The following is a 27,946-nucleotide window of genomic DNA, read 5'->3' on the forward strand; positions in this document are numbered from 1 at the left end:
TGATATTTGTATAACCTTTGAGAACCTTGTCTTGTCAAATAACTTGAATCTTTTCAGTGATATCTGTAGAACCTTTGAGAACCTTGTCTTGTCAAAGAACTTGAATATTGTCAGTGATATTTGTATAACCTTTGAGAACCGTGTCTTGTCAAATAACTTGAATCTTGTCAGTGATATCTGTAGAACCTTTGAGAACCTTGTCTTGTCAAATAACTTGAATCTTTTCAGTGATATCTGTAGAACCTTTGAGAACCTTGTCTTGTCAAAGAACTTGAATCTTTTCAGTGATATCTGTAGAACCTTTGAGAACCTTGTCTTGTCAAAGAACTTGAATCTTGTCAGTGATATCTGTAGAACCTTTGAGAACCTTGTCTTGTCAAAGAACTTGAATCTTGTCAGTGATATCTGTAGAACCTTTAAGAACCTTGTTTTGTCTAGAAACCTTTTATTTTTCCTTTTTATTTCTCATTTAACTTGTTTGTTTTTTATGATCTAATGTTCCATTCAAAAACATAAAGAACCATGTTCGGTGTCTTCATGGCAACGCGACTCCTGAGGAGTTGCTGTGATTGGCTGGCAGCCACATGGCCTCTACAGTCTTTCCTTTTCCCAGTATCCCTTGCTCTGTGGCCACACCCTTATGAAGGGGCGGAGCCCCCCTCCTCCTAGTGTGTCACCCGCTGTTATGTCATCAGAGAAGAGGGGGATCCTGGGACTTCCTCCCCGCACGTTGCTACGGCAATACAGCCGGATGCTCCTCCCGACACTACGACTTTACGCCCTCGACCTCCTTATTGGTCAACGGGGCCAGGGCGGCATCCACCAATGAGATGGCAGGAAACAGTTTAAACCAGCCAATCGCCATGATGGACAGATCCAGATCGTCCAATAAGATCTGAGCAGCTCCCATGAAAGATTTATGGTCCATCCGACCGTAGTCGCCCCACACGATGATCTGCAGACAGACAGGCTCGTCCCTCATGTGTACATTGCAGTCATTTAGTACACGCTTTCATCCAAAGCGACTTACAGTTCACATTCTACGGGAGCAATGTTGGGGTTAAGTGTCTTGCTCAAGGACACATCGACATGCAACTAGCGGAGTCAGAGCCGGCGATCGGACCGCCGATCCTCTGAAAGACGGCCCTGCTCTCCACTTAGCCACCGTCGCCCACAATGTGTACAATGTGTGGTATAATATATATATATATATGTAGTATATAGTACCTGCAGTACTTTTCCCTCTGGACTTTCTTCAAACTGCAGCTGTTGTTGATAAAGTGGATCAGGAGATTTTCTTGCCAGCCGAGTTCTTCTCTTCAACACACACTTCCCGTTATCCATCAGATACACTTTCACATAGGGAGCTACAACACACACATACACACAAACACACATTCTCACACACACAGAGAAAGAAAAGTAAGAAAGAAAGTAATACTGTAGTACAGTGTGATAGTATGTACTACAGTGTGATAGTATGTACTACAGTATGATAGTATGTACTACAGTGTGATAGTATGTAGTACAGTATGATAGTATGTACTACAGTGTGATAGTATGTACTACAGTATGATAGTATGTAGTACAGTGATAGTATGTAGTACAGTGTGATAGTATGTACTACAGTGTGATAGTATGTACTACAGTATGATAGTATGTAGTACAGTGTGATAGTATGTAGTACAGTGTGATAGTATGTACTACAGTATGATAGTATGTAGTACAGTGTGATAGTATGTAGTACAGTATGATAGTATGTACTACAGTGTGATAGTATGTACTACAGTATGATAGTATGTAGTACAGTGTGATAGTATGTAGTACAGTGTGATAGTATGTACTACAGTATGATAGTATGTAGTACAGTGTGATAGTATGTAGTACAGTGTGATAGTATGTACTACAGTGTGATAGTATGTAGTACAGTGTGATAGTATGTAGTACAGTATGATAGTATGTACTACAGTATGATAGTATGTAGTACAGTGTGATAGTATGTACTACAGTGTGATAGTATGTACTACACTGTAGTACATACTATCACACTGTACTACATACTATCATACTGTAGTAACTACAGTATGATAGTATGTGCGATAGACAGTGCGATAGTATGCAGTATAGTGTGACTATCATACTGTAGTAACTACAGTATGATAGTATGTAGTACAGTGTGATAGTATGTACTACAGTATGATAGTATGTAGTACAGTGTGATAGTATATACTACAGTGTGATAGTATGTACTACAGTATGATAGTATGTAGTACAGTGTGATAGTATGTAGTACAGTGCGATAGTATATACTACAGTGTGATAGTATGTACTACAGTATGATAGTATGTAGTACAGTGTGATAGTATGTACTACAGTGTGATAGTATGTACTACAGTGCGATAGATAGTATGTAGTACAGTATGATAGTATGTACTACAGTGTGATAGTATGTACTACAGTATGATAGTATGTAGTACAGTGTGATAGTATGTACTACAGTGTGATAGTATGTACTACAGTGTGATAGTATGTAGTACAGTATGATAGTATGTACTACAGTGTGATAGTATGTAGTACAGTGTGATAGTATGCACTACAGTGTGATAGTATGTACTACAGTGCGATAGTATGCAGTATAGTGTGATAGTATGTACTACAGTGGGATAGATATTATGCAGTACAGTGTGATAGTATGTACTACAGTGCGATAGATAGTATGCAGTACAGTGTGATAGTATGTACGACAGTATGATAGTATGTAGTACAGTGTGATAGTATGTACTACAGTGCGATAGATAGTATGTAGTACAGTGTGATAGTATGTACTACAGTGTGATAGTATGTAGTACAGTGTGATAGTATGTACTACAGTGTGATAGTATGTACTACAGTGCGATAGATAGTATGTAGTACAGTGTGATAGTATGAAGTACAGTGTGATAGTATGTACTACAGTGCGATAGATAGTATGTAGTACAGTGTGATAGTATGTACTACAGTGTGATAGTATGTACTACAGTACGATAGTATGTACTAGAGTATGATGGTATAATATTAGTGTGTAGTATTCTCACCTGGAGTGTTCTTGTTGCCTTGTTTACCCACAAGCCCTCTGGCTCGGATCACCTCCACGTCCAGACGCTCCTTCCTGTACACCATCCCGATCTGGATGTCACCTGAGCACCAATCAGCCAATCAGAAGGGCTCATGTTATATGATGTCACAGATAATAGTCATTAACAATAAAAATATAAAGTGTAAATAACATTTTGATTGGTCATTTACCCATCGGAGGCGTGGCCAGAGTCTGGCGTCCAGCCAGCTGGGCGGGGCCTAATCCATCCAGGAAACCGGTGAACTGTTTGTCTGATGCCAACTTCACTCCTGGAAATATCAGCCTAAAATACAGAAGAGTGAGAGGTTAAAGAGAGGAGTGAGAGGTTAAAGAGAGTGATATATAGTGACACAGAGTCGTGGTAGAGTGAGTCAGGAGAAAGGATATCTTACGCTCCAGGTTTGGGGTCCTCGGCATCCGGGTCCCGGCTCGGCTGTCGGGTAAAACGTAATTTAAACTCGATGGCTAAACCTGTTTCTACACTCCTCTGGACGGGGAGTCTCACAACCTTTTTCTTCTTCTCTTCCTCTAGATGAATGAAGGGGAGGGGGAGAAGGAGAAGAAGAAGAAGATGTGAATATGAGCTGGTAACTCTGTGTGCTTCCTACATGTTTTCATGTCTCGGCTGTTTTGTTGCTTCCTGTTAAACTCTAAACATAGGTTTATTTTAACCAGAACCATGAACCTAAACAAAGAGGTTTGTTGTCTGAACTTAATCAAGTAGGTTTGTTTTCTAGACTAAAACAAGTTGGTTTGTTGTCTAGACTTAATCAAGTAGGTTTTTTGTCTGAACTTTTAATCAAGTAGGTTTGTTGTCTAGACTTAATCAAGTAGGTTTGCTGTCTGGACTGAATCAAGTAGGTTTGCTGTCAAGACTTAAACAAGTAGGTTTGTTGTCTAGACTTAATCAAGTAGGTTTGTTGTCAAGACTTAATCAAGTAGGTTTGTTTGACTAGACTTAATCAAGGAGGTTTGTTGTCTGAACGTAATCAAGTAGGTTTGTTGTCTAGACTTAATAAAGGAGGTTTGTTGTCTAGACTTAATAAAGGAGGTTTGTTGTCTAGACTTAATCAAGTAGGTTTGCTGTCTAGACTTAATAAAGGAGGTTTGTTGTCTAGACGTAATCAAGTAGGTTTGTTGTCTAGACTTAATAAAGGAGGTTTGTTGTCTAGACGTAATCAAGTAGGTTTGCTGTCTAGACTTAATAAAGGAGGTTTGTTGTCTAGACTTAATCAAGTAGGTTTGCTGTCTAGACTTAATAAAGGAGGTTTGTTGTCTAGACGTAATCAAGTAGGTTTGTTGTCTAGAATTAATCAAGTAGGTTTGCTGTCTAGACTTAATAAAGGAGGTTTGTTGTCTAGACTTAATCAAGTAGGTTTTCTGTCTAGACTTAAACAAGTAGGTTTGTTGTCTGGACTTAAACAAGTAGTTGTGTTGTCGAGACTTAAACAAGTAGGTTTGTTGTCAAGACTTAATCAAGTAGGTTTGTTGTCAAGCCTTGATCAAGTAGGTTTGTTTTCTAGACTTAAACAAGTAGGTTTGTTTTCTAGACTTAAACAAGTAGGTTTGTTGTCTAGACTTAATCAAGTAGGTTTGTTGTCTAGACTTGATCAAGTAGGTTTGTTTTCTAGACTTAAACATGGACGTTTGTTGTCTAGACTTAATCAAGTAGGTTTGTTGTCTAGACTTGATCAAGTAGGTTTGTTTTCTAGACTTAAACAAGTAGGTTTGTTGTCTAGACTTGATCAAGTAGGTTTGTTTTCTAGACTTAAACAAGGACGTTTGTTGTCTAAACGTAAACAAGTAGGTTTGTTGTCTGACAAGCAGGTACGTTGGACCGTATCCATTTAGTCTCCATGATGTGTGGATGGAGACGTTGAATGGAGAGGTCTGGACTCACCTTCAGGGTTTAACTGGGAAGCGCTCTGACTCTTCTTTCCCAGTCCCACCATTCCCATCATCTTTGCGCCGAAGCTCGAGCGTCGCTTCTTGTCGTCATCGTCGTCGTCATTTCTCCCCAACGAACAAATCTCGCCTCCGACACTGGACAACTTTGTGAGAGGAGCTCCAGAGGCCGGTGCTGCCCTGCAGGAAGGGGGAGGAGCAAACACACCTGTGAAACCTGTGAAGTGTGTGTGTGTGGGGGGGGGGCGCTGCACTACTGTTGCTTACTTACTTTGAAGGCTCAGGCTCCACCTCCTCTGCTTCCTCCACTGATTCACTCTTCTGCAGCGTGGCTGTGCCCTCTGCTGCCACCGCTATTTCCTGTGTTACCTCTGACCCCGCCCCCAACTCCACCGATTGGCCCTCTGGAGCCTCTGCCCGACTGCTGTAGGGGGGCCTACATATGGCTGCATTTTCAAAATAAAGGACCCTAGATAGTAATTTGATACAATTTTAAGCTTTTGATATTTTCCTACAGTTGCAGTAAATAAGACAACATCTTCGAATAATCTTCAACTTCCTCTAACAGTTTAGCTTCCAACGTTTCTAGTAATGAACTATTTTAATGCAGTTCAACAACCAACTCTTGCTCTTCTACATTTCCGTTTCCAGGTTTTTCAGCAGTACGTCTTCTAGTTTTTACCTTGTTCTTCATCAACAGAGCAACGATGACATCACCAGAAAGATCCACATGTAAAACATCTTATTTCTGTTAACAGCATGAGCTGAGACATGAAGTTTAAATACTGAAGACAGAATCTCTGCCTTCTCTGCTCAGTGGTAGCTCCTCCCCTTCACATTACAACAGTGGACGGATGGATGGAACACAAAAAAAAGACAAGAAACGATTCACAAATACTTCAAGTCACACAAACCAGGAAACGAGGGATGAACCTGTGTACGGTTCACGTAGCACCACTGAGCTCAGCCGAGGAATGGAAGGCTGCTACTTCACGAGCTTCTTTCAAATGTCAGCTGCTGACTGGTGTTTGGTTGAATTTTTCTTCCTGTTTATTTATTAATGATATTGTTGTTATCATTCTTTAAATACCCACACTCTTGTTTATAATGTGGGACAATAATGGATGAATAGATGATAAATTGGTGAAGGGATCAACTAACCCAACGAGGATAAACGGATTGCTGAGACTAATTACTCCCGTTAATCACTAATGTGTCACATAACTAAGGCGGGAGGACCTACCTGTCTGGGGGTGGGGGTGGCTAACAGTTGGTGCCATACCATTGGCTGTTTTGTTCAGCTGGTCCTCCCATGTGATCTCTGCATCATGGTAAAGAGAGAGATGATTGGTCAGACTCTTAACTGAACCTTCTGATATCAAACCAGTTAAACCAGTTACACCAGTAAGAACTCTGAGCATCTCTACATGCACACTGAGACAACAATCAGATCCACCTGAGATTCTGATTTACCTTTTCTGGTCCCTCCAGGTGTCGTTGGGCGTCGTTCTGGATCTGACACGGATGGGTGGGATGTGATGACATCATGATGATGTAACAAAGATGAACACAGGAACCAATGAATTGATGAACCAATGAATGAATGAATGAGAGAGTATGTCTGACACACACAGATCTGTCTGTGAGTCACCAGCTACTGGTTCTAATGGTTCTACACTGACATTGTTTACACACACCTGTGATGGACTCACCTGGAGTCTGTGGGGGAGGGGCAGGTCCAGGTGGTGGCAGTAATTGGACTACAGGAGTCGCAGCAGGTACAGGTAGAGGTCCAGAAGCTGGAGGTGGGGCTTGGGCAGGTGTTTGAGTCGCAGCAGGTACCGGTAGAGGAGCTGGAGGCAGGGCTTGGGCAGGTGTTGGAGTTGCCGCAGGTACAGGTAGAGGAGCTGGAGGCGGGGCAGGTGTTAGAGTCGAAGCAGGTACTGGTAGAGGTACAGGAGCTGGAGGCGGGGCTTGGACAGGTGATGGAGTCGAAGCAGGTACTGGTAGAGGTACAGGAGCTGGAGGCAGGGCTTGGACTGGTGTTGGAGTCGAAGCAGGTACGGGTAGATGTCCAGGAGCTAGGGGCGGGGCCTGTACTTGTAGCAGAGCTGGGGGCGGAGCTGGTGCTACTACTGGTGTGTGGGGGGGGGCGGTTCCTGGAGGATGTGGGGCTTGTATTCGTATCAGAGGAGGCGGTGGATGATTGGCAGGAGGTGGGGCTTGTTTATGGACAGGGGGAGGGGCAACTGTTCCAATTGATCCTGTGGTGGGTGTGGTCAAAACTGATGGACAGCAAAAGAAAAAAAAGATGATCAGACAGACGAATGAAAACAAACCATGAGATAGTAGTACCTGAACCTGGAAGTTAAATAACCTTTACCTGAGAAAGGTAAACTAATAAAACAGGGGGGGGGGTCAAATCCACCACATTCAGGTGGAGGTTATTGGAGGATCGCCCAGAGAGAGCTGGAGGACTTTGCAAGGGTAAAAGACCTATGTGCTACTTTTCTTAGCCTGCTAATCACTGGGACCAGGACCAGGAAGAATACAAGGTTGTAGCCAACCACCTTGTCCAATCAGGGCCTTAAACAACGAGGACAGGAAGTACTCAGATATCTGCTGGCTACACCAGGAACCACAAGAATTGTCCGTTGCCATTTCCTAAAAGGTATCGAACGTATGTACTTCTGTCTGAAGCTCCTTTGGGTGGGACGAAAGGCAGCTGACGTCCTTGACGGCCAAAGACCGGAGATCCTGTCGGACTCGCCTGGGTCGATCCGCCTTGAGGGTTCGACCTGTTGGAATAAAATCTAGCAGGACTTAAACTACCAACCTGACAGGAGGGAAGCAAGGCAGTGGCTGCAAGGTCAGGGGTCAAAGTGACTTGTGCTTGTGCTTCAGCTATGCTACGCTAGTTGTTTCTGAAGACCTGCAAACATCCTCTACACCTGTCCACTGTCTTTTTACCTGAGAGGTTCCTCGTCGTAGGCATCAGGTTCGTAGGGGAAGTCGGGAATGAAGCCCTGACTGAAGAGCAGAAACACATCAGAACTCCAAACCCACCTGCACCTTGAGGGGGGTCCTACTGGTCTCTACAGGTGTGCCCTTTATGGGGACACACCTGTATAGACCACGCCCCCTTTTAACTCTGACACCCTGACAGAATAAAAGTTCTCACCTGTAGTCCTCACAGCTCCCGTTAACCACGTGTTTTGCCCAGAGAGTTTGGTTCGGACCGTTTAAATATCTTACACACAGAAAAACACACATGTACATGAGAATGTGATAACAACTACTAATACTACAAGTACTACTACTGTGAGTATTTCTACTCCAGTTGCAATGCCTGTCGTCAAAATCCAGTGAGGTGGCAACGGACGCTCTCCTCAGAGCCCTCCTGAATATACAGAAACAGCAGTGAGACCAGTACTACAAACTGTGCTACAACCAGTACGAGGACGATGACCTGTTCTATATCCGGTAAAACCAGTACTATAACCAGTGCTACAACCAGTACCAGAACGATAACCTGTTCTACATCTAGTAAAACCAGTAGTATAACCAGTTCTACCAGTTCTAAAACTAAATCCAGTACTTCAATCACCAATTAAACCAGCAATAAAACCAGCAGTATAAAAGTACTAAAAACAATATTCAGTAGTACAAGTAGAATATAACCAGTAATAAAACCAGTTGTATGACCATTACCACTACAAATAAAAAAAACATGACTACCACCAGTATTTAAACCAGTACTAAAACCAGTACGACAACCGGTATTCAAACCAGTCCTACAACCGGTATTCAAACCAGTACTACAACCGGTATTCAAACCAGTTCTACAACCGGTATTCAAACCAGGACTACAACCGATATTCAAACCAGTACTACAACAACCAGTATTCAAACCAGTACTACAACAAGTACTGCAACCAGTGTTCAAACCAGTGTATTTTACTGGTCCAGCAGTATCAGGGATATGTTTTGATTAATTAATGAGTCACAAATACTTATTATTTACATATTTATTTTTGCTGATTGGCTGGTTAGGCTGTCTGCTGATTGGTCAGTCTCTAGGTGACCCAGGTGTCTATCATAGTTACCTTTCCAGGCTGCTGTACTGACCGGCATCAGGGTATGCTCGGCTCAGTTTGGAGCCTCGCAGCAAACGCACAGCGTCCTCATGGTACAACGGGTACAGAGGGTTACCGCTGGCAACCAGAGGTCAAGGGGTCAGGGGTGAAGGTGTTGGGAGTCAAAGGGTAGTGAAGGTCAGAGTGTGAGGAGAAAGTGACAGGAGTGAAATGAAGGTGAGGCCTTTCAGGAGGCTCAGTCTCTTATTGGTTGACACACACAGCTGGTTACCTGAGAGGAGGCGGTTGGCTCGGCGACCGTGACCTCATCCTGACCACATCGGATCGAGGGAAGTGATTGGACGACATTTCCTGCTCCGGCATTGAGAGGGCGGAGTCCCGTCCATTCAGTCTGTAGTCTGGAGATAAACAGAGCGGGAGTTGAACCATGGACCCTGAACCATGGACACTGAACTATGGACACTGAACCATGGACCCTGAACCATGGACCCTGAACCATGGACACTGAACCATAGACCATGGACACTGAACCATGGACCCTGAACAATGAACCCTAAACCATGGACACTGAACCATGGACACTGAACCATGAACAATATACCCTGAACAATGGACACTGAACCATGGACAATATACCCTGAACCATGGACACTGAACCATGGACACTGAACCATGGACCATGGACACTGAACCATGGACCATGGACACTGAACCATGGACACTGAACCATGGACACTAAACCATGGACCCTGAACCATGGACCCTGAACCATGGACCCTGACAGACAGTCTAGGCCAGATCTGAATTAGAAATGATCATACACACATTTATCTCTTCACGCATTGACTACTGCAACTCACTTTTCACATCACTCAGTGCATCTGCTCTTAACTGTCTGCAGGTCATCCAAAATGCTGCCGCCAGATTACTCACCAGGACAAACCGACGGTCTCACATCACCCCCGTACTCCGATCTCTCCACTGGCTTCCTGTAGCATCTTGGATACACTTCAAAATTCTCACCATCACTTACAGAGCACTTCACGGTCAGGCTCCGACTTATGTAGCTGATCTACTTCGCCCCTATTCACCCGCCCGCACTCTCAGGTCAAACGCTCTAGGTCTTCTGTCAGTCCCACGCACACGATGTAAGAGCCGTGGTGACCGAGCCTTTGAGGCAGTGGCCCCGAGGCTCTGGAATGCTCTGCCTGCAACTCTGCGCCTCGCAGATACTGTGGATACTTTTAAGAACCAGCTCAAAACCCACCTGTTTAGGCTGGCGTTTGTGTAAAAGTAAACCCATGTCCTAGACCTGCTCTTAAAATATGTTTTACATTTTTATTTTATTTTAATTTTATTCTTTAACATTTTTTATTCACTCTGTGTAGATAATTTATTGACCCTAGGGTCACATTGTGTTTTTTATGCTTTTAAATGTCTGCTCTGTTAAGCACTTTGTGATAGTACTGTCTGTGAAAAGCGCTATATAAATAAAATTCATTCATTCATTCATGGGCAAACTACGGCCCGCGGGCCGTATCCGGCCCATCAAATATTGGTACAGAATTGTCAATACTATAAGGGCTGGGCAGTATACCGGGTTTTTTTCCCGTATGATATGAATTCTTCACACACCATCATACCGGTGCATAGCCGAAACAATTGCCGTCTGCTTCCAACAGGCAGCTAAATGTATTTTTTGCTGTTTTTTCTCTGCAGTCAGAGCTAGTTGTCTTATATGTATTGAGAGAGAACTCTATTCATGGTCATAACTTTATACCACAAACAATTAACAACCCACAACTAACACTCTTTAACAGAGAAAAACACCACAGCACACAACAGTCTGTGACACATAAACAATTTGTAACACTAATAATTGTACATTTATAAAATTTCACCGCCTAACTGCATGCTGGGTACAGCTCGCTCGCGAGCGCCTGCTAGCACAACAGTCTGCTAACAGCTGGGAGAGGCTCCGTCGCTGCAGTAACGTTTCATTAAAGAACAGAACAGAGCGATGCAGGATGAACAAAGACAGACCGGAGATGCACCGATAGAGTTTGACACATATGCAACGCTGATTACCGTAATATGCGTGGTATTTGTTATAAATGTACGTTGGTGCAAAGAGGGTGATAAGAAGCTGTACGGGGAGGGGCTTAGGACCCAGGGGAATGTAGGTGAAGGAAACGGGAAGAGACGGAAGACACGCCACACCAACAGCTGTTCACCGCTCGTCACGATCCTGCAGACCAGTGATTCTCAACTGGTGGTTCGTCGCGGACCCGTTTTCAGTGGCCTTTGCTTCATGCAGCGGAGTTATTCACGCTCCTTTCCAGCATTTACGGCACTTTGTTCAGCTGTGCAGGAAAATCACCGACCAATGCGTTGTAAATCACGGCACGTGATGCAGTTTAACCAATAAAATAATGGTATTCTGATACGTCTCCTGACGCCAGTGAGATGCACCCACACCGTGACACAGGGGAGAGACAAGGAAAGACTACAGAGCAGAGCTCTGACAATGTTATATGTGACAGTCAAATATTTGTATGATCCCTTCAAAGAATCAAACTGCTAAAAAGACCACAGTCATTAACCTTTACACAAAAAACTCTGTGTCAAAAATGACTGCTTAATAAGTAAGTACATGATAAAATATGCATTTATGCAATAAAAAAAATACCCAGTTAACTGATGAACACCTCAGATCTGTTCTGAGAATTGTCACACCCAAACTGACACCAGACGTTAACGCACTGGTTAAAAAGGGTGACCAACAACACTGTTCCCACTGGAATTAAATGCAAGTTACTTTTTAGGTCATGGCTTTTACTTGTAATTTATATTAGTTCACACAAACACACTCCATTCATCTGCTCCTGGCCCGGCCCGTCTGTCAAATTTTAAAACTCAATGTGGCCCCGAGCCAAAAGGTTTGCCCACCCCTGGTCTAGGCTCTGAGGGCTTGTTCACATAGACGTTTGAATTTAATTTTGACATCTTCTGGGCTGAGTTGCAGTGCATGATGGGACATGAAGTTCACCTGATATCACCCCGATGCTGTCTTCACAGTCTGAAAACTCACTGTCACTGTTCCTCTGAAACCCTGCAGAAAGAGAGACAGGATGTTTAGGCCTGGAAGCAGCTCCTCATAATCCTCCACTTGAGGGTTCAGGGTCCTGAAACTCCTCAAGGACTCCTGAAACCCCCTTAACCACAGAATCCTTTTAGAACACTACTAGTAATAATACTCTGTCTGTATATATGTAATATTTTATTTTATTTTTAGTTATTGTGGATTTATTTTACTTTGTTGATATTCTTTACTGTTCCTTAATTATTTATAATACTTGCTGCTTTTGTTTCCTTTTTACCATGTACCTTGTTTGCACTGTTCACTTTGCTGCTGTGATCCTGTAAATTTCCCCACTGCAGGACTAATAAAGGATTATCTTATATTATCTTATCTAGGAACCTACAGAACTCCTCCAAGGATTTATGGACCACTGAAAACTTCTGAAAGAACCTTGAAATCCCACCTGGGAAAACCTTAAAGACAACAACCCATCAGGAATGCTAGTGACCTAAGAACCCTGTGACAACGTGAGGCACTTTCCAACAACCCACAAGGATCTCTTGAAGGACCTGTGAGACTATATAAAGGACTGTCTCAAGGACATTTAGAACTTCTTCATTTACATCTGGAACATGCTCAAGGACCTGTGTAATCCTCTTGAAAACTCCTGGGACAATCTTGAAGACAACTGAAAACCCCATTGAGGAAACCAAGAGAGATCATGAGGATTCTTGAGGACTCACTTAGACAAGGACAAGAACCAATCCTGGAACCCCTGTCAAGAACCTGAACTCCTATCAACCTCTCAAATAGTACTGAGGTGGTCTTGAACCCTTTGGTATACTTGGATCTTTTTGAAGATTCGTATATTTTGTTTTTATATCGACCTATTAAAATCTACAATTGCTCCAACAGCCTCCAGACTCTCCACAATGATTTCTAGAACCTGTCAAACTATATCAAGGACCCCTGACAACCTCTCCAGGAAATCCAGAACCACTTCATATAAGAGGACTGCCTCTCAAAGCCTCCTGATCGGATGTTCCTTCCAGTTTTGCAGATTGGAACCATCAGAACTCCCAACAAACAAAGAAACAGCAGAATCAATCAGTCCAGTTTATCTTCAGACATCAAAGTCAGCTGACCCTTGTGAGGGACAGGGGGCGTGGCCTGATCTCAGATTTGTGAGTACATAAAGTAAAAACATTTGTTTAATAAATCTACTGATGATTTATATTCTGAATGATTCACAGTTCAGTAGCAACACACACACACACACAGAATTAACTGTTGTTACCTGAGTTATAGTAAATACCGTTGAAAAAAAATCAACAACAGAAGAATAAAAAACAAACCACAGGAATGTGCGTGTGTGTTAGTGTGTGTGAGTGTGTGTGTGTGTCTCACTCTGCAGCCCTCTGCTGGACGGACTGTCTTCAGGCTGCAGTCCTCTCCTCTGCAGGTACGGGGAGGTGCTGAGCAGCTCAGAGGAAACATCATGAAGTTTGTACCAATGAGGCTGATCGTCCAACAGAGCAGAGTCCAGCTCTATCAGGACCTGGACCCAGAGACACAGAGACACAGAGAGACACAGAGACTCAGAGACTCATTGACAAGCGACAGAGAGACACAGAGACAAGAGACGAGAGACACAGAGACAAAGAGACAAAAAGACACAGAGGAGAAAACAGACATGAGGACGGATACTTTGAGTCCCTCCTGATCAGACTGAGCTCTGAGCAGATCTTTATGAAGGAGGAGAAGAAGAAGTCATCCATCATAAATAACAGAGACAGCTGAGATGATTCAACTTAGGACACTATTTAAGAAGACAGGTGGAACATATCGGGTTCTATGTTCCCCGTGTCTTCTGACCTCTCCCAGGAACTGGCTCTCCTCCTCCCGAACTCGGGCCTGATCCCAGACCGTCAGCTCCAACATCCGGTCTCTGAACTCCTGTCGGGGGACCGGAGAGTACATGAAGGTCTGGTTCCACCGAGGTTCCACCGATTTCTTCACCGTCTTTGTTCTGCGCTTACTCTTATCACTGTAAAGATAGAAGACAGTCCTTCTACTGGTTACACAGAACCAAGCAGGAGGTTCTGCAGGTTCTACCACAGAACCACAAGGATCAGCAGATGAACCAGAGAACGCTGGGCCTCATCACCAATATCTGACTAAGTTAGTCCCTGAATCGGTTCTGGAGACAGAGAACCGTCCTGAACAAAGTCAGTGATGTTTTGTAACCAGCAGATCGACCATCAGTGATCATAAATATGTTGGAATAATGTAACAAACAAAGTTCTACACATTCACTTCCAGAAGCAACACTGACCCTCCATGTTCTAAGGATCACCTAGACCACAGACGGGTTCTACCTTCTGTCTGGCAGGAGGCAGATCTTAGCGTAGGGGTTCCTGGGTCGGCCGTCGTCTCGGACAGGAAGCGCTTTGGCTCCGAGGACCGTGACGATCAGCTGATGACCCACTTTATCGTACCATAGCTTCACCTGGAACACAGGGTCCATATCAGGACAGCAGCATCATCTACAGAACCCCACACAGGGTTTATATCAGGACAGCAGCAGCATCTACAGAACCCCACACAGGGTTCATATCAGGACAGCAGCAGCATCTACAGAACCCCACACAGGGTTCATATCGGAACAGCAGCAGCATCTACAGAACCCCACACAGGGTTCATATCGGAACAGCAGCAGCATCTACAGAACCCCACACAGGGTTCATATCAGGACAGCAGCATCATCTACAGAACCCCACACAGGGTTTATATCAGGACAGCAGCAGCATCTACAGAACCCCACACAGGGTTCATATCGGAACAGCAGCAGCATCTACAGAACCCCACACAGGGTTCATATCGGAACAGCAGCAACATCTACAGAACCCCACACAGGGTTCATATCAGGACAGCAGCATCATCTACAGAACCCCACACAGGGTTCATATCAGGACAGCAGCATCATCTACAGAACCCCACACAGGGTTCATATCAGGACAGCAGCAGCATCTACAGAACCCCACACAGGGTTCATATCGGAACAGCAGCAGCATCTACAGAACCCCACACAGGGTTCATATCGGAACAGCAGCAGCATCTACAGAACCCCACACAGGGTTCATATCGGAACAGCAGCAGCATCTACAGAACCCCACACAGGGTTCATATCGGAACAGCAGCAGCATCTACAGAACCCCACACAGGGTTCATATCAGGACAGCAGCATCATCTACAGAACCCCACACAGGGTTTATATCAGGACAGCAGCAGCATCTACAGAACCCCACACAGGGTTCATATCGGAACAGCAGCAGCATCTACAGAACCCCACACAGGGTTCATATCGGAACAGCAGCAACATCTACAGAACCCCACACAGGGTTCATATCAGGACAGCAGCATCATCTACAGAACCCCACACAGGGTTCATATCAGGACAGCAGCATCATCTACAGAACCCCACACAGGGTTCATATCAGGACAGCAGCAGCATCTACAGAACCCCACACAGGGTTCATATCGGAACAGCAGCAGCATCTACAGAACCCCACACAGGGTTCATATCGGAACAGCAGCAGCATCTACAGAACCCCACACAGGGTTCATATCAGGACAGCAGCAGCATCTACAGAACCCCACACAGGGTTCATATCGGAACAGCAGCAGCATCTACAGAACCCCACACAGGGTTCATATCGGAACAGCAGCAGCATCTACAGAACCCCACACAGGGTTCATATCAGGACAGCAGCATCATCTACAGAACCCCACACAGGGTTCATATCAGGACAGCAGCAGCATCTACAGAACCCCACACAGGGTTCATATCAGGACAGCAGCAGCATCTACAGAACCCCACACAGGGTTCATATCAGGACAGCAGCAGCATCTACAGAACCCCACACAGGGTTCATATCGGAACAGCAGCAGCATCTACAGAACCCCACACAGGGTTCATATCGGAACAGCAGCAGCATCTACAGAACCCCACACAGGGTTCATATCAGGACAGCAGCATCATCTACAGAACCCCACACAGGGTTCATATCAGGACAGCAGCATCATCTACAGAACCCCACACAGGGTTCATATCAGGACAGCAGCAGCATCTACAGAACCCCACACAGGGTTCATATCGGAACAGCAGCAGCATCTACAGAACCCCACACAGGGTTCATATCGGAACAGCAGCAGCATCTACAGAACCCCACACAGGGTTCATATCAGGACAGCAGCAGCATCTACAGAACCCCACACAGGGTTCATATCAGGACAGCAGCAGCATCTACAGAACCCCACACAGGGTTCATATCGGAACAGCAGCAGCATCTACAGAACCCCACACAGCTGTACTGGTAACGGTTTAGTGGCTACTGGTTATTGACTATTGGCTACGAGTAACGGATTAGAGGCTACTGGTAACTGCTTCCTGTTCAACACTAGAACTATAAAACTCCTCTCTAAATCTACAGTTACCTGAATTCGGGGAACCAGCGGATGTCTGATACTACTCTGAAACACACACACATCAAAATGAAACATCTGTTTGCAGCTGATTGCTGTGTACTGTGCCGTGTGGTGGTGCATACATGCTGGGTAAACTTACAGACACCCTCCCGGAGAGAACGCTGGGGCTCATGGGAGACGTGACCGAGATGAACGGAGCAACTTTCTGAGAGTTGAAGGAACTGGAACCTGAACACAGAACATTGAGAAGACGCCAAGAAGTCGCTGTATTCTTACAGACTTATTTAAATTCCTCCTTTAACATTTTGTGTTTTGTGCTCAATTACTTTTATTCAAACTGTTGGTGTGACTCTTTGAGCCTTTTTCAGTCTCTTTTGTTGTGGTTTTGTGTCTCTTTGTTGTGGTTTTATGCATATTTATGGTGGTTATGTTGAATAATAAACTTACTGGACTCCAGCTGGACATGGGAGCTTTCCGCTGCTTTTAAAACATCTCTGAAAAAAAAAATCACAAATAGTAATCTGTTAAAAACGGAACAGAATTTCAGGTTCTCTGTGACTAAAAGCTATGTGAGAAAATAAGAAAACATATAGTTTGTGGTGTGTTGTGCTGCATCTTTATGTCTAAATGGAAAGTCATTGAAGTATATCAGGAAAACACACAGCTCCACGTGACATAATATAACATGTCAAATGATCATGGCCAAGTAAAAAACTGTAATTATACATAATGTTCTCTGTGATCCACACCAAGCTGACTGAGCGTGTTGGAGAGCTCGTCTAGGTATTTCACTAAGGAACCGGGTCACTGAGTCACAGGGTTCATATTCAGGAACATCGTTCGACTCATGGACCTGTGACCTACCCGATAGGTCGGGACACCACCAGCTCCACCTGTGCTTCTGGTTTGGAGTCCAGGATAATATTGTAAACTTCATTAAATGTGGCTCCCTGGAGAAGCCCACCATTCCACTCCAGAACCTGATCACCTGAGAGAAGACATCTGTGAGAACGTTTCTCTTGTTATGACGACAAAAACAACCAGAACACTACAGTACAAGGGTTAGCTTAGCACAAAGACTGCTAGCACGAGGAAACAGACATATGTTACAAAGAAAAAAGAAACAATAATATGAGACAAATACAAAGTAACAGTTTCAACTGACAAATGAAGGAAGAACAATAGAATGATAATTATAATAGATTCATAACAAAAAGCTTCATCCAGAGCTCCATAGATGTGACGATAACTTTTAATGAATGTGTTGTCGTCTTAGTCTTTCAGCTGTGAAAAATAATTATAAAACCACCACAGCAAACGTAAAGTAACAACACATCCAGTCCACATCAGCTTGATGAATTCCCGAAGTTAAGAGGGTCCAAGCTGGTCCAAGCTGTAGCAGAACACCGTTCCTGGGATCAGCACACCTCCAGTAAGGCCTTGTCCTCCAAGACAGCTCCGTGTCTCCAGACGGTTCATGGATCCTTGTGCTCCCATTGAGTTTAGTCTCCTTTAGTCAACTTTCCTATTTTCAGCGTAACAGGTCCAGAACCTGAATCTTACTTTCGTTAACTTCATGAAACACTCTCACTCCTCTCTTTGTTCTCCTCCATGCAGCTTTGGTGAGTTGATTCGTTTTCCCTTCCTCCAGCTCACCGGTGTGTCTCATTGAGAACCTCTTCCCTGTTCTAGTGGTTCTATTCATGTAAAGGTGATGTTAGATTGATGCTAGATGAGAGGATATCTAGTGGTTTAGTGTTCTAGTGGTTCTATTAATGTAAAGATGATGTTAGATTGATGCTAGATGAGAGGATATCTAGTGGTTTAGTGTTCTAGTGGTTCTATTAATGTAAAGATGATGTTAGATTGATGTTAGATGAGAGGATATCTAGTGGTTTAGTGTTCTAGTGGTTCTATTAATGTAAAGATGATGTTAGATTGATGTTAGATGAGAGGCTATCTAGTGGTTTAGTGTTCTAGTGGTTCTATTAATGTAAAGATGATGTTCGATGAGAGGATATCTAGTGGTTTAATGTTCTATGGTTCTATTAATGTAAAGGTGATGTTAGATGAGAGAATATCTAGTGGTTTAATGTTCTAGTGGTTCTATTAATGTAAAGATGATGTTCGATGAGAGGATATCTAGTGGTTTAATGTTCTATGGTTATATTAATGTAAAGGTGATGTTAGATGAGAGGATATCTAGTGGTTTAATGTTCTAGTGGTTCTATTAATGTAAAGGTGATGTTAGATTGATGTTAGATGAGAGGATATCTAGTGGTTTAATGTTCTAGTGGTTCTATTAATGTAAAGGTGATGTTAGATGAGAGAATATCTAGTGGTTTAATGTTCTAGTGGTTCTATTAATGTAAAGGTGATGTTAGATTGATGTTAGATGAGAGGCTATCTAGTGGTTTAGTGTTCTAGTGGTTCTATTAATGTAAAGATGATGTTAGATTGATGTTAGATGAGAGGCTATCTAGTGGTTTAGTGTTCTAGTGGTTCTATTCATGTAAAGGTGATGTTAGATGAGAGGATATCTGGTGGTTTAATGTTCTAGTGGTTCTATTCATGTAAAGGTGATGTTAGATGAGAGGATATCTAGTGGTTTAGTGTTCTAGTGGTTCTATTAATGTAAAGATGATGTTAGATTGATGTTAGATGAGAGGCTATCTAGTGGTTTAGTGTTCTAGTGGTTCTATTCATGTAAAGGTGATGTTAGATGAGAGGATATCTGGTGGTTTAATGTTCTAGTGGTTCTATTCATGTAAAGGTGATGTTAGATGAGAGGCTATCTAGTGGTTTAGTGTTCTAGTGGTTCTATTCATGTAAAGGTGATGTTAGATGAGAGGATATCTGGTGGTTTAATGTTCTAGTGGTTCTATTCATGTAAAGGTGATGTTAGATGAGAGGATATCTAGTGGTTTAGTGTTCTAGTGGTTCTATTAATGTAAAGGTGATGTTAGATGAGAGGATATCTGGTGGTTTAATGTTCTAGTGGTTCTATTAATGTAAAGGTGATGTTAGATTGATGTTAGATGAGAGGATATCTCGTGGTTTAATGTTCTAGTGGTTCTATTAATGTAAAGATGATGTTAGATTGATGTTAGATGAGAGGATATCTAGTGGTTTAATGTTCTAGTGGTTCTATTAATGTAAAGGTGATGTTAGATGAGAGGATATCTGGTGGTTTAATGTTCTAGTGGTTCTATTAATGTAAAGGTGATGTTAGATGAGAGGCTATCTAGTGGTTTAGTGTTCTAGTGGTTCTATTAATGTAAAGATGATGTTAGATTGATGCTAGATGAAAGGATATCTAGTGGTTTAGTGTTCTAGTGGTTCTATTAATGTAAAGGTGATGTTAGATGAGAGGATATCTGGTGGTTTAATGTTCTAGTGGTTCTATTCATGTAAAGGTGATGTTAGATGAGAGGATATCTGGTGGTTTAGTGTTCTAGTGGTTCTATTAATGTAAAGATGATGTTAGATTGATGCTAGATGAGAGGATATCTAGTGGTTTAGTGTTCTAGTGGTTCTATTAATGTAAAGATGATGTTAGATGAGAGGATATCTGGTGGTTTAGTGTTCTAGTGGTTCTATTAATGTAAAGATGATGTTAGATTGATGCTAGATGAGAGGATATCTAGTGGTTTAGTGTTCTAGTGGTTCTATTAATGTAAAGATGATGTTAGATTGATGTTAGATGAGAGGCTATCTAGTGGTTTAGTGTTCTAGTGGTTCTATTAATGTAAAGATGATGTTAGATTGATGTTAGATGAGAGGATATCTAGTGGTTTAGTGTTCTAGTGGTTCTATTAATGTAAAGATGATGTTAGATGAGAGGATATCTGGTGGTTTAGTGTTCTAGTGGTTCTATTAATGTAAAGGTGATGTTAGATGAGAGGATATCTGGTGGTTTAATGTTCTAGTGGTTCTATTAATGTAAAGGTGATGTTAGATGAGAGGCTATCTAGTGGTTTAGTGTTCTAGTGGTTCTATTAATGTAAAGGTGATGTTAGATTGATGTTAGATGAGAGGATATCTAGTGGTTTAGTGTTCTAGTGGTTCTATTAATGTAAAGGTGATGTTAGATTGATGTTAGATTCCTGCTTGTGTGTTTTTTATCATCTCAGTGAAAAAAGACTAAACAACAACAAATATGGAAGCAGAAAAGTTAGTTTGAAAGAAAGATGAATCTTTTGTTGACTTTTGGAAACGTTTGAATCACAGGATTCAGAAACAATCATACAGACATTATAATACTCGTAATATTAGTGTAACCTGATCTTTATCAAACTGGATTAAGATATGAACGTAATTATTAAAGCCCATTCATTTTTCATTTGCTCCCAGGTCTGTTTCACAGTGCCGGGGTTACAGCTGAAAGAGTTATTCTAAAATATTCTCAGGTGTGTGTGTGTGTGTGTGTGTGTGTTTACCTGGCCTCAGGTGTCCCACAGTCTCAGCCAAACTTCCTTTCTTCACCTTCGTGATGAACGCACAGAGACGACCAGACTCCATCACCTTCCCCCCGACCACCTGACAACAAAGTGACCATCAGCAAGGCACTAAAATGAAGAAGAAGTAAAAGAAGGAGAAGAAGGACAAGAAAGAGAAGGAGAAGAAGGACAAGAAGAACTTCACCTTCAGTCCCAGCAGGGATCCCATATCTGCGGCAACTGTCCCATCCTTCATCCTCTTATTCAGCAGAATTCGACCAATCAGACACTCTCCATCTCTGGACTGTTGCCATGTGACCGGCTGCTGATGAACAATAAACACAAGTGGTCATTTAACAGTTCAGTCCAATCATTCGTTTATACGAGTGGATACTAAGAGGACAGTTGTTCGCCTGGTGACCACGGTGACAAAGTTTCTGTTTTCTGGGCATCGACCCAACAATAAAGAATAAATATGAAACCTTAAACATTAGACATAAACCTCCATGGATGGAGGACAGACAGGATGAGGGGACAGACAGGATGGAGGACAGACAGGATGGGGGACAGACAGGATGGAGGACAGACAGGATGAGGGGACAGACAGGATGGAGAACAGACAGGATGAGGGGACAGACAGGATGGAGGACAGACAGGATGAGGGGACAAACAGGATGGAGGACAGACAGGATGAGGGGACAGACAGGATGGGGGACAGACAGGATGGAGGACAGACAGGATGAGGGGACAGACAGGATGAGGGGACAGACAGGATGGAGGACAGACAGGATGAGGGGACAGACAGGATGGAGGACAGACAGGATGGAGGACAGACAGGATGAGGGGACAGACAGGATGGGGGACAGACAGGATGAGGGGACAGACAGGATGGAGAACAGACAGGATGAGGGGACAGACAGGATGGAGGACAGACAGGATGGAGGACAGACAGGATGAGGGGACAGACAGGATGGAGAACAGACAGGATGAGGGGACAGACAGGATGGAGGACAGACAGGATGGAGGACAGACAGGATGGGGGGACAGACAGGATGGAGAACAGACAGGATGAGGGGACAGACAGGATGGAGGACAGACAGGATGAGGGGACAAACAGGATGGAGGACAGACAGGATGAGGGGACAGACAGGATGGGGGACAGACAGGATGGAGGACAGACAGGATGAGGGGACAGACAGGATGAGGGGACAGACAGGATGGAGGACAGACAGGATGAGGGGACAGACAGGATGGAGGACAGACAGGATGGAGGACAGACAGGATGAGGGGACAGACAGGATGGGGGACAGACAGGATGAGGGGACACACAGGATGGAGGACAGACAGGATCAGGGGACAGACAGGATGGAGGACAGACAGGATGAGGGGACAGACAGGATGGGGGACAGACAGGATGGAGGATAGACATGATGGGGGACAGACAGGATGAGGGGACAGACAGGATGGAGGACAGATAGGATGGAGGACAGACAGGATGAGGGGACAGACATGATGGAAGACAGACGTGATGGGGGACAGACAGGATGAGGGGACAGACAGGATGGAGGATAGACATGATGGGGGACAGGCAAGATGAGGGTACGGACAGATGAGGGTGGGGTTAGATGGATCAATATAAGGGGTGGGGCTTAGATTGATCAATGGGCGGGGCTTAGTCCTACCATGGACAGTGGCGCAGGCTCGCTGTGCCAGGAACCACGATCCCACCGTTGGCCGTCCATGTCTCCTGGAAGGAAAGAGAAGAGGTCAGAGGGTTCTAGTGGAAGAATAATAAGAGGAACTAAATGGTTCTCAGAGACACTCTGCTGGTCCAGACATGAGAGTTTGCACCAGAGGACGGTCATGGTTTTGTTTCCAACACTCACACACACACACACACACACACACACCTGAACCTTCAGAAGGGTTCTGAGTCTTAAGGAGGGTTCTGAACCCCAGTGAGTCCAAAGTGGGTTTATACAGACGTTAATGTACCTCACTGATCGCTATGGCAATGGTACACATAAAATGGCGCCGCTCTGAACATGTGACCTCATTCTGTTTCTATGGAAACATGTCGTCTGTAATCCGTCTTTACACACAAGCAGCTTTAGACACACACACACAGATACACACACACACACACACACAGATACACACACACACAGACACAGACAAACACACACACACACACACACACATAGACACAGACATAGACACAGACATAGACACACACACACACACACAGATACACACACACACACACACACACATACACTGCAGCCTACTTACAGGTCTGTCTGAAGTATGAAGAGGAGGAGGATGAAGAGGTGAAGTACAGCTCCTCCTCAGTGTTGGTGGGTGTTGTTTGTCCTGAGTTCTGTCTGCAGGCTGTAGAGCAGTTCAACCTTAAACTCTGATCCCATCCTGCTGTCTGTCGCTTATTGTTAGCATAATGCTCAGCTAGCTTCCTACTCATTGCACACTTTAAATTAAACTGCTGTTAGCTTACTGTTAGCCTGTTATTAACCTGTTGTTAGCATGAACTGTGACTTGGCATGTTGTCATGTTGTTGGCATGTGATCTGGTTGGTCAAACAGTAAACTAGATGCTGGTGGACGTTGGCTAGTTGTTGTCATTATTACAGTGCTGATCCCGCCCCCCTCCTCCTGCATCACTACCAGATCTGAGCCACAGAAATCCAGCAGATCACCATGAAATCTCCAGACCTGATCAACGGAGGATCCTGTAGTTGCTGTGATGTTGCTCGTCAGGTGTGCAGACCCGTTGTTGTCTGGTTGGTCAACAGGTGAGTTCATCCAGCAGTCTCTGTTTTCACAGTGACTCCTGAGCAGCTTGTTTATCCAAACTCTCTTCTTTTAATCCAATTGAGCAGCAGTAGAGGCAGTGATGTTCTAGTCTGGATCACATTATCAGACGGGATCTCCAGGATCCTCCACGGTTCTTTGGACCTGGGCCGATCCGGTTTGATGGTGAGATGAATATTCTCCTGGTTCTTGTTACTCTCTGGATGTCTTAAGGGCAGCAGCAGAAACTCTGAGCTGCTCCGTCACCTCCCAACCTGAGAGGAGGCGCAAGAACCCTCTGAGCCAATCAGAGCAGCTTATCTCTGCCCAGGTGACTTCTGGCCCAATGACAGGAAGGCAGCAGATTAACTTGTTAACATGTTCAGCAACTGTAACTAACAGCAACATGTTCAGCAACTGTAACAGCAACATGTTGGGAAACTGTAACAGCAACATGTGCAGCAACTGTAACAGCAACATGTTCAGCAACTGTAACTAACAGCAACATGTTGGGCAACTGTAACATGTCCAGCAACTGTAACTAACGGCAACATGTTGGGAAACTGTAACAGCAACATGTTCAGCAACTGTAACTAACAGCAACATGTTAAGCAGCTGTAGAAGACGTGCAGGAAAACAGAGCTCAGCTGTAAGAGGATTATCATGCTGAGCTTATTATTGCCAGAGAGAGAACACAAAGTCACTGTGGTGGCGGGAGAACATGAGGAGCCTGAGGAACGTGAGGAACCTGAGGAACGTGAGGAGCCTGAGGAACGTGAGGTGCGTTTGTCCCATTTGTGTCATGTCACAGTAAGATGAAAGCTCTCTACTCTGCATGTAGCCACCTAGCATCTTTTAGCTTGCAGTTAGTCTGTAACCACTTAGATATGCATGCAGGAAGTCAACTCTACCATCCCACTTCAGCACAGCACAAAGCCCACAAGAAACAAGATGGCCGTCAACTGATGTGTTTAAAACACACGAAATCTAATAAGCATGGGACACAGTGGTTGGCTCCTCTAGTGTCTTTGTTTAAAACTAAAAAAAACAATTATACAAAAAGGAACCTTTACACAAACATTTGATAGAACATGTAAAAGTAATGATCTATCTTTCTCGACCACCGTCCCCTCTAGCAGATAACACATTGTCAAGAAGAGTTGAGATCACAGAGAAAGCTGCCTTGAAAAACATGCATACACGATCAGGGGAAAAGTCAGGATAAAAAGACATGAAGTATATACTCAGAAATCGATAGTTAAAGTTGATTAAAGATAAAGTTTATGATCATTATATAACGAATGTTTAATACATAGAGTGATTTAACAAATGTAAAAGCTGATTATAAATGATCTGTGTACCGGAGTTGAAATGTGAAGGGTGTGTGTGTCAGTGGAAAGTTTTGGAGAAGTGAGAATTGGCAAAAGGCTGAGACAGTGAGATCAGAAACAGATGTTTTGGGCGTGTGTCGGGTAAGCGGACATGCAGCTTCGGACTCTGTTGCAAGAACAAGGCGCGGAGGGAAATAAGGTACTTTCCAGACATACGCACTCACACAAAAGGGTGGGATAAAGATCATGTGTTCAGAATAGGAGGGGGGAGGAACAGATGCTTGCAAGTCGCACGCTGGGATTTCTACACGAGAGCCGTTCCAAGCGCTCTGAGAAGGACGATACGGACGATCGCAACTGAAGTATTTGAGGACTCCGTCTCTGCTCACGAAAAGAAAGATTGCCATTCGTGGACAAAGATCGAAAGACGGAGAGATTCCCTCTCCCCACTGCTCGACTTTAACAACCGAACAACGGAGGAACACGGCAGCCCTAGAAAGACTTTGTACTGAGCCTTGAGGACTGTTGAACGACCTCCACTGTGAGAGCAGGAGGACCGAGGGTCTGGCCAGACCTTCGCTCTTAACAACTCCAAAAGAACTTTTTCATCGAACCTTTGAAAATCCAGCTCCAACCGAGCCGTCTCGGCATCTAAAACCAATGAGTATAATCAAGGAATTAAAAGTAAGAATCAAGTGTAGTAACATTTTATGTGAGCTGTAGCTTAACCCTTGCTAACTAACTAAATATAACCTGCAATAAATATCTAATCTGCATTTAAAGTCAATTTCTCAAGTGCATTCATTTGCTTAAAGTAGTAAATGTTCCTTGTGGCAGTAAAAGGTTAAATCTATTGTATGTCTAACAACTGAGTTCTGGAAGGTTATCCTAGAGAACGAATCCACTTCACAATCCCTTACGGTTTTAGAAGTAATCCTAGCTGTTAAAACCTAACCTGGCAATGGAAGCTGCCATAACCGACGCGACCGGTAGGAGCGCCCGGGGTCAGGGTGGCCCCTCGGCCGAGTGCGCTCAGACCGGAGGAAGCAGGGTAGACGTCGGGAGTAACGGCAGTTAGCAGAGCCAGGAGAGTTCCCTCGCAAGAACACCAGCTCGACAATCTTTTAATTGAGAGCTGAGTCAGTAAGTAGCCCCGTATCGGGCCAGAGAACCCCAGGATCTAACAACATGCTTAAGCATTATCTCACACACCTTTGATTTAATGCTGTGACCTAAAAAGAATACATCGTGTTTCTACAATTTCACTCTTAAAATAATGCTTTTAAACATATTTAAAACAGGAAAGAAAGAGAGCCTCCCAAATCAGTCACCAAACAAAGGCTAGCCTTGAGGCTGATCAGCTGCTCTCTCAGGTTTGTCTGAGTTCAGGAGGAAAGGTGAACCTCCCACCCCATTGTATGGCATGCCCCCTGTTGCCTGAGTCCTAATGGTAGGCTGCCTGTTACCTGCCTGCAGTATTCGATGTGCGGATCTGCCTGGTGTCCGCAGCGAGTGCGCTGTTTGACGGTGCCCGTATCCTGTGCGCTTGGCCGAACTGAGTGCGACCGTACGGCGGATCCGCCCCGGAGTCGACTGCTATTTGGGTAGCGACAGTTTAGCTGCGACTCTTGTCACAAACCGGGCCGAACGGCCATGACAAAAAAGGGAGACGCATTCACTGATAGTTGATTAATTAGGGCCCGAGCCGCCGACAACGTCTGCCTGGTGAAGGCCCTATTGAAATTGTAGGGGGTATTATTATTAGGGCCCGAGCCACCGACAACATCGGGCCGCGAAGGCCCGATTGAAATTGTATGGGGTATTATTAGAGCCCGAGCAACCGACGTCGGGCCGGCGAGGCCCTATTGATATTGTACCCGTTGGGGTAAACGTACGCATGGTTGGAGGACTTGCCATGCATGAAAACTCACCAAGTTTTGGGGACTTGTCAGGCCTGGTGAATATAGCCATCTGAAAAAGAATGCATCTTTCTGTGTTCAGAAATGGCTCTCTAGCGCCCCCTACAAGTCGGACCGGCGACGCCCCTCGGCCAGTATGTCCCATGAACTTGAAATTTGACACACATGTCCACTTGAGCTAGAGCTACAAAAAAGCCAATCAGACCCCTAAGCTCCGCCTACTTATATTTTCCGCCATTTTTAATTTAGTGTAAAACACATTTCTGCGAACTCCTACATGCTTAGTCCCATTACTACCAAATTTGCTGTGGATCATTAATGGATCTACCTCATCAAAAGGTATCAAAAGCTTTCTGATATCTCTTAGCATTTACAAGATATGGACCAATAAACTTCTCGGGACGTGGCTAAATATCAATACACATAACTTTTCAACCGTTTGTCCTAAAATTCCAAATGTTGCAGCATATGTGCACATTGCATGCTGTAATATACCCTGAGAATTGTTTTGCATTAAACCACTAGTGGGCGCTACAGCAAACCCGCGAAGTTGTGCTTTTTGTCACTTTTTGCCGATTTCAGCCTTCGTATTTTAACAAACTCCTAGAGAATTTATGCCATCAACTTCTCCTTTGGTCAGGATGCTCTTAAGACCTTTGTGATTAAAAGTTATCAAAATCTCACGCTTTCATCGAAGAACCTTGACGTGGCGTGGCGGCCATTTTGCCTCACTGTTTTTGAAAAAATAAATTCTTATAAGTTG

The 27,946-nt window shown here is 44.0% G+C and overlaps 1 protein-coding gene across 1 annotated transcript; it reads right to left on the minus strand.

Moving 5' to 3' along the window:
• Nucleotides 1–579: 579 nt before the first annotated feature.
• Nucleotides 580–23,488, minus strand: rims2b (regulating synaptic membrane exocytosis 2b). The gene is made up of 26 exons (XM_079288364.1): nt 23,419–23,488; nt 22,809–22,873; nt 21,332–21,451; nt 21,127–21,226; nt 17,552–17,675; nt 17,135–17,181; nt 16,827–16,915; nt 16,697–16,732; nt 14,578–14,708; nt 14,075–14,246; nt 13,607–13,757; nt 12,167–12,229; nt 9,389–9,515; nt 9,127–9,234; nt 8,202–8,270; nt 7,991–8,050; nt 7,709–7,818; nt 6,733–7,305; nt 6,264–6,341; nt 5,292–5,466; nt 5,016–5,200; nt 3,508–3,643; nt 3,286–3,398; nt 3,075–3,176; nt 1,228–1,367; nt 580–955 (listed from the first exon to the last, which is right to left on the minus strand). Exons 2-26 carry the CDS (start codon nt 22,866–22,868, stop codon nt 767–769), a joined length of 3,258 nt encoding a protein of 1,085 aa, XP_079144490.1. The 5' UTR covers nt 22,869–22,873; nt 23,419–23,488; the 3' UTR covers nt 580–766.
• Nucleotides 23,489–27,946: the final 4,458 nt, after the last annotated feature.

The sequence above is a fragment of the Melanostigma gelatinosum genome (assembly GCF_949748355.1).
Source record: "Melanostigma gelatinosum genome assembly, chromosome: 17".
In the NCBI taxonomy this organism is placed as follows: domain Eukaryota; kingdom Metazoa; phylum Chordata; class Actinopteri; order Perciformes; family Zoarcidae; genus Melanostigma; species Melanostigma gelatinosum.

Bases quoted from the DNA above. Each gene is read 5' to 3' on its own strand.
- rims2b (XM_079288364.1), bottom strand. From the start codon at position 22,868: ATGGACGGCCAACGGTGGGATCGTGGTTCCTGGCACAGCGAGCCTGCG. The intron at 12,230-13,606 runs GTGAGACACACA...CTCTTTCTGCAG, and splicing joins GTCCAGCAGAGGGCTGCAGA to GGTTTCAGAGGAACAGTGAC. The intron at 8,051-8,201 runs GTGAGAACTTTT...TCTGCTCTTCAG, and splicing joins GGGAGCTGTGAGGACTACAG to TCAGGGCTTCATTCCCGACT.